Consider the following 6,963-nt stretch of genomic DNA (forward strand, 5'->3'; position numbering starts at 1 on the left):
TCATATACGTGTCTGATTCCTGGGGTTTACATGATGCTGTTTAAGCAGGTAAAAATAATGTATATTTTAGTTTTCTCAGGTTACAGGTTTTTGTTGATGTTGTTGCTGTTGTTTCCCAACACTACAAGAGAGTGAAGTTGACAATACTGTTAATGGACATTTGCAGAACTACATCCTACAATCATAAAATAATGGCTTATTATTACATGTAGTTCTACACAAAAGTGTAGAATATAGCCTCTTCAGCCTGACTGAATGGAGAGATTAGATAAAGTGAAAATAGTAGCTCATTCTCATCTTCAAACTGAACTTTAGGACAGATCATAACCAGTGTGTGCCTATGGAAATTGCTCTGTTTTGTACTTGAAAATACACATTTGTCAACAAAGGGTGCTGAGAGAGTGACATTAAGAGGTAAGAAAAAAGACACGCATCTTTGGAAGCTGTTTTTCATGGGAAAAGAGTTAACAGGGATTTCAGGTACACTACGTAATATTAAAGGGAATTGTAATATCTCTCTATAGCACTTAAGCTAGACTGAGTCCTAAACGTATACGTCTTATCATAAACTATTTAAGTAGTAGTTTTAATTAAGGTCCTATTAGTTCTTATTAGCTTCTTCTTAAGGCTTGGATTTTGTATGAATCTAACAAACAAGTGTTTGTTTCTACATCCCTTGCAGGTATAATTCAGGAGTTTTGGAGTAACTACAGGAAGTTGCTGCCAGAAGACTTTCCTTTGTTAACATCAAACTGGACACCAGAGTCACTGGCGTTAAGGATATCCAAAGAAATGCCGGTCCTATCAGATGGTTGAGACTAGAAAAAAGACAGGTGAGAGTGTGAGACACAAAGGGAAATTGGGAATATGAAATGTGTCAGGTGTAAAGCTTTACTTTTTCTAACAATCATTTTCAGCAATGCGTGGCACATTTTCTGCAATTTGTTTTTAAAAAAAGTCAAAATGTAAGGCAAAGTGGCTGTTACTGAATTACTGGGCAGTTAAAAACTGTATTGGAAACAATAGCAAATGCTAAAATATGGCCCAAGAAATGTTTGCTCACAGGCAGATGAAAATAAAAAAAAAATTTAACAGTAAAAAATATCATATGACCCCTTTAATGAGTTAGGCTGAGAAGAGAAGAAAAAGGGTAGATGTTACCTCAGGCTGAGGTGTGAGCAGTGGTGCAGTCGGTGGCATTTCATTCACTGCTCATTACTGGTGCATAGTTCTGAGGACACAGTAACTTGTTTAAAAAATCTTGTTAAAATAAGCAAGTTAATTGGTCTGGATACTTCAATGCAAGCAAATTTTTAAGTAAATGTATGTTATTAATTAAAATAATAAATAGAAAGACAAATATTAGCAGAATTGCAATTGTTTTATGCAAAAAACAATTAATGGGTAGTTCACCCAAAAATGAAAATCCTGTCTTCACTTACCCTCAAGTTGTTCCAAACCTGTACGAGTTTCTTTCTTCGGTTCAACACAAAAATAATATTTTGATAGTTGACAGTAGCAATTTACTCCCATAGTATTCTTTTCCATACTACAGAAGTCAGTGACTACTGTCAGTTTTTTCCAAACCAACATTGTTCAAAATATATTTAGTGTTCAGCAGAAGAAAGAAACTCATACATGTTTGGAACAACTTGAAAGTGAACAAATGTCAGAATTGTCAATCTCTTTAACTTTGTGTTGCCCCTTTCAGAGCAGTTAATGCATTTGAATTTCATTTATCCTTTACATATTTGCTTGCTCTTTGATTACAAACAAGCACATAGAAATAAAAACCCACAGGATGAAAAGCAAAGAGATTTGCAAAAGATTTTGGATGTACCACGGGTGCAGGTGGGTTGTAGTGGGTTGGAGGGGCATTATACTGGGGCGGCTGAGCAGGGGGATGTCCAGGTCCAAAGGCAGGAGGGTAGACAGGGTTTTGATAATCAGAATAAAAGCCCTTAAAAAGAGAAAATACACAAAATTAATTTATTAATTTTTTTACAGTACTGTACTGGTTTATTAAGTTTTGCATGTCTATACTGGTCCACCAGCTAAAAACCAAACCAGAATTCATGTTGGTTTCTTTAGACCTTTCCACTGCTTGCTTTTACATTGTTTTTCTATGTAAACATGCATTAGATGGATGCCTTTGTGAGTTGCTCTCGCATCTAGCACCATTTACAGCAACCCACGCATGACATAGTGTTCCAAAATCACGGCACTCAAATAAACTCTGCATTATTTTCCAATTCTGCTGTACTAGAGCTATTTAAGCAATTTGGAACTTGTATTCAAAAGTTTTGAAAGTTGCTGCCACCTTAAGATGAACTTCTTGTGTTGTAACGTTCCTTATTTGTCACTTTGAATGGAGGGATATGTGGTACATCTCTGTGTATGTAAACTTACAGGGTTGGGAGGAACAGCAGGTTGTCCTGGATAAGGATGCTGAATCTGACCTTGATCTGGATTAGGCGGATAACCAGCAATGTAGCCCCAGTCAGAAACAATAAACCATTAATATTACTTACAATGTTTTTGTTATGTAATGATTTGTTTGCCTTTTTTTGTTTACAGGATAGTGGAGAAAGGACAGGAAAGTGTAGGGAGAGAGACTCTTCACATTTATTTTACCTGGCCAGTGTTTCCAGGACCTACAGGATCAGACATAGTGCTGCTGCAAGGTACAGACACTGGTACGGTGTTGAGCTGCCCTGTGTTTGTGTCTGATTTAGTGGACCGACAGCTTTTGCAGATTCTCTTTCTGCAGCAGAAGCAGATTCCACCAGGAATGCCGAGCAGCAGCAGAGCTAGAAGACCTTTATTGGCGGAATAATCACGATGATCTACATAGATATTTGAAGAGACAAGAGAAGAACAGACATCAAGAGATGTACTAATGCATGTGGTGACCCAAAACTCTTAAATAAAATCAGCAAAACACAGCCATACAAACAAACAATTTGTGTGAATCTACACTACCATTCAAATGTTTGGGGTCGGTAAGATTTTTTTCTTGTTTTTTAAGTCATCTCTTACATTCACCAAGGCTGCATTTTTTTAAATAAAAATACTGCCATTACACCAGCTTTCAGTGTCATATGATTCATCACAAATCATTCTAATATGCTGATTTGAAAGATTTCTTATTATTATCACTGCTAAATATTTTTTGTGGCATTTTTGTGATACTTCTTTTCAGCATTCTTTGATAGAAAAAAGTCAGAACAGCATTTATTTGAAATAGAAATCTTTTGAAACATTATAAATGTGTTTTGATCAATTGAAACGATCACTTTTGATCAATTTAACGCACCCTTGCTGAATAAATGTGTTGATTTATTTTTTATTTGAATGTGTAATTTTAAAAGATTTCTTACCCACTAGCATCAATGTACTGTTTGAGACGAGTCTTCCTTTATGATCGGTGAGCTCGTATCTGCCTAAATCTGATACATTAACTTTGAGAATCTGAATATTTTCAGTGGTCACTTTAAGCCGGTTGGTGTATTCTGGGAGGTTCCGTCCCACAGGAACTCCACTCTCCACCAGGATGAGAGATGAATAATTACTGTAAAAGTGAAGTTTGGCATCACCCTGCTTGAGTCCTGCCAGAGGTATGGTCAGAGTTTCACCTGCGATACGATCAATGAATTCTCTGTTGGCTGTAAAGGAGAGAATGACAGATTGTGAGGATATGTGGACAATCACAGAGATATTATTCTGAGAAGGAGGTTTAAATTACTACTCACGCTTGACCTTTACTATATAACTGCTGATGGCTGAACCAAAGTGATTGAACAGGGTGTAGCTTCCCTCATCGTCAAACGTAACACGTTGGATTCTGAATGTCCAGCCCTTACCGACGCTGCTCACGTAGCCTTTATTGGGGTTACTTGGCCGGAAAGAATTGGTGTGTTCCCAGATAGTTAATCGTTCACTCTCATTAGCATTAACAAACTCCAACCTCTGTGTCCTCTCAGGAAGATCCAGAGTCAACAGGTGGCCGTGGTATACAAGCCTCTGAGATATTGCAGAGACTGACACTGGGGGAGAATTTTTTTTTTTTTTAGAATGGCAAGATGAGAAGAAGTTCTTTTGAGCTGCTGTCAGTAAGCATAATGTGTAGGCTGTTTAATTGACTTAACACATGATTCAACTTGTCCTGTTATTCTTGTGTATGTTCAGTACAGTTAATAAGCAAATGCTGTAATACCTGCACAAATAGCAGTTGAAAGGAGGGTCCAAACGCTCAGCATCTGTCTGAGAAAAGATCTATCAGTATTGCAGATGTAACCTGTTTGTTCAAAGTATCCCCACACTCTCAAAACACTGGGTTAAAAAAAAAAAAACATTTGGGTTGATTTTAACCCAGCGGAATAGAGGACAGAGCACATGTGGGCATATGCCTGCATTAATCAGAATTAAGCATTATGTAAACATCTTGTTCAGTGTATCTCCTGATCATTTTTTTTTTCTGTGCGCATCCAAACAAAAGTAATAAATAAATATAGATAAAAACTACAGAGCTTTAAACATAAAACTTTGAATTTAAATATCATCTTACTAAGACATATTATTTGAAGATATACAGTGACAAGTTATATTTATATGCATTTTATGCAAGTAGTCTGTTGTGCTATTATAAAAATTACACTGATTTATCTTACAGTCTATCGGAATTTCATTATATTTTGTGCCCATAAAAACAAAAATATCTGCACCAAAATACAGATTATTGCTCTGTTTGGGCACCTGGATAACTCAACTGTGAGCCTCAATATTCTATATGATACATAACATAAAAACATACAACATTTTCTTTAAAGATATTCTTTTATACTTTGTCTAAAGTAGCCTACATATCATCTATATACATATTTATACTATCTATATTTATATAGATTATATATGTCAAAAACAGATCAAACATTCAAGAAAGATTCAAGATCAAGTGTTAAACCACTCAGGAAATCCACAAAGCTCATAACTTCCTCAAAATGCACAAGGACGGCATTTTTCTGCAAGTTAGTCCCCACGGTTCAGTTGCAATTCATGTTTATGCGATCTTTAAGAAACGTTTAAGTGTAGTACAGTTGATACGGTGTTTATTAATTAAATATCCTAGTCAGAGGATGTTTTAGTACACTGGGACGCCCACAAATGGCGGCTAATGGTCTGCTTTCCTGAAGGGCGTTAGATCAACTTTAAATGATTGGGGCAGATCCTCAATGACATCATGTTACGCGCGAATGCACGAAACAATTAGATTTAGTAATGCCGAGAAGCCCATTAAATGAACGAAGAAAAAATGCTATAATTTAAATTAAACAATGTCACTAACGCAAGCTACTCAATTAGACTGAGAAGCTGTGCAAATCTGTCTGTGCGCTTCATCTTAACAATAACGTTACTTAGAAAAGAAAAACACCGACCAAAAAGCAGTGGAAAATGTTTATCAACAACTGTAACGCAATGTTTGACAAAATAGTCATCTCAGGCGCGTGTTAATCTTAATAGTAGGATGGCTGTCAACAAAAACCGCTCACGCGCCTCATTCATGTGGATTATAACATAGCCTTAACCTACTTTTATTGTAAAGCGAAAGGAGAAAACGGATGTACTGGGATTTAAAACAACATCGTTTACAGAAAAACAACGACTTTGTATAAGGAAAACAAGCTTTAAAGCGCGTAAAGTTTGCGTTAGGTTATTTTCGCAATTTTAACAATGATAATATTCTTCACACAGAAAGATCATAGCAAACTCACAGTTTCATTAATATGATGGATGTTTCCGTTGAAAATGCAGGATTTAGCCGTGTAACAGAGCTGTAAATCTCCGTCGCCAGGAGTGTCCTGTGAGCGTCTGGTAACGTTAGACTGTAACTCAGCCCCTCTGCTGTCGTGCGAATAAAACTAATAACAAACCGCCTCGGGCGCATTCCACTCCTTTCATCTCTCTCCACAGACTTGAACGCGATGAGCGGTTTATGCTGTCGTGAGGATAGATGTGTGTGTACTGTGTAGGTTTGGACTGAGAATTTGAAAAAATACATATGGCCAGCGTAGTTTGCTTATCTCTGCTTGTGAGAAATATGATCCATACCTTAAATGTCGAAGAGAAGAACCTTACATTACAACCTTGTTCCCTAAATGTGTGGTAAGCGCCATTTTATACTTAAAAACAGGCGATTTTCCTCTTACCTTACCATGTTAAAAAAGTTGACTAGGCCTTTTTGTTTTCTTGTGGAACGCTGAGCATTTTAAATATTCTTTTGGAACTATTCATGTAAATGATTAGCCAAGTAGCTTTAACACAACCATTTGTTGTTGATTTAATCATTTTAAAATAAATACTCACACCAGTTGGTTAATTTTATTCTACAAACATAATTCATATTACCAAATATAGATGAGACTGGGACTGGACCATCTATTTCTGCTAGTGCTCCAGCCTTCAGCTGTTCATTCTATATTTTCTGCAACATGCTACTGGCCTCCATTCATAGACCCTAACAAAGGCCTGGCTGGCAAGTCTGCATAAAGCAATGCAACACGATACATATGTCAGAGGCGTGGCTAGAGGACCCCACCCATCCCAGCATGCATCTGTCTCAGCGCAGTGCTCATGAGTAGTCTACTTTGTGGGAGGGATGTATAGGCCTTGTTGTTGGAATATAACAACAAAAAAAAGTTAAAAATTAAAACAAAATGAATGGTTAAGAAACTATAGCATCAGTTGAGTGTTTGTGTTAAGCAAAGTTTCTAGGAGATTTTAGAGAGATATAAACAGGTAATCGTGAGAAGGGCAGAATTGTGAGAAAGGCCTATGAACTTAGAATTGTGAGAAAAAAAAAAGTCAGAATTGCAAGAACTAAAAAGTCACAGTTAGATTTATTTATTTACTGTCTGTCATTCCATGAAGGAAACTTCCCCAGTCTTTGCTTCTGAATACAGTTTG

The 6,963-nt window shown here is 36.7% G+C and overlaps 1 protein-coding gene across 4 annotated transcripts; it reads right to left on the reverse strand.

Annotated features, from left to right (window-relative positions):
* Positions 1-413: 413 nt before the first annotated feature.
* LOC109065249 lies at positions 414-6,450 on the reverse strand. 4 transcript variants are annotated; one of them, XM_042759287.1, is made up of 9 exons: positions 6,406-6,450; positions 4,217-4,259; positions 3,753-4,046; positions 3,381-3,665; positions 2,635-2,846; positions 2,410-2,496; positions 1,841-1,960; positions 1,162-1,231; positions 414-818 (listed from the first exon to the last, which is right to left on the reverse strand). In XM_042759287.1, the coding sequence occupies exons 1-8, from the start codon at positions 6,433-6,435 to the stop codon at positions 1,202-1,204; spliced, it is 1,101 nt and encodes a 366-aa protein (XP_042615221.1). In that variant the 5' UTR covers positions 6,436-6,450; the 3' UTR covers positions 414-818; positions 1,162-1,201. The 4 variants fall into 4 exon arrangements, with proteins under 4 accessions (XP_042615221.1, XP_042615237.1, XP_042615215.1 ...); XM_042759303.1 differs by having other exon boundaries at positions 4,217-4,263; positions 6,406-6,420; XM_042759281.1 differs by lacking the exon at positions 6,406-6,450 and adding an exon at positions 5,772-6,189 and having other exon boundaries at positions 4,217-4,263.
* Between the last annotated feature and the right edge of the window lie 513 nt (positions 6,451-6,963).

The sequence above is a fragment of the Cyprinus carpio genome, chromosome A1, assembly GCF_018340385.1.
Source record: "Cyprinus carpio isolate SPL01 chromosome A1, ASM1834038v1, whole genome shotgun sequence".
NCBI lineage: Eukaryota > Metazoa > Chordata > Actinopteri > Cypriniformes > Cyprinidae > Cyprinus > Cyprinus carpio.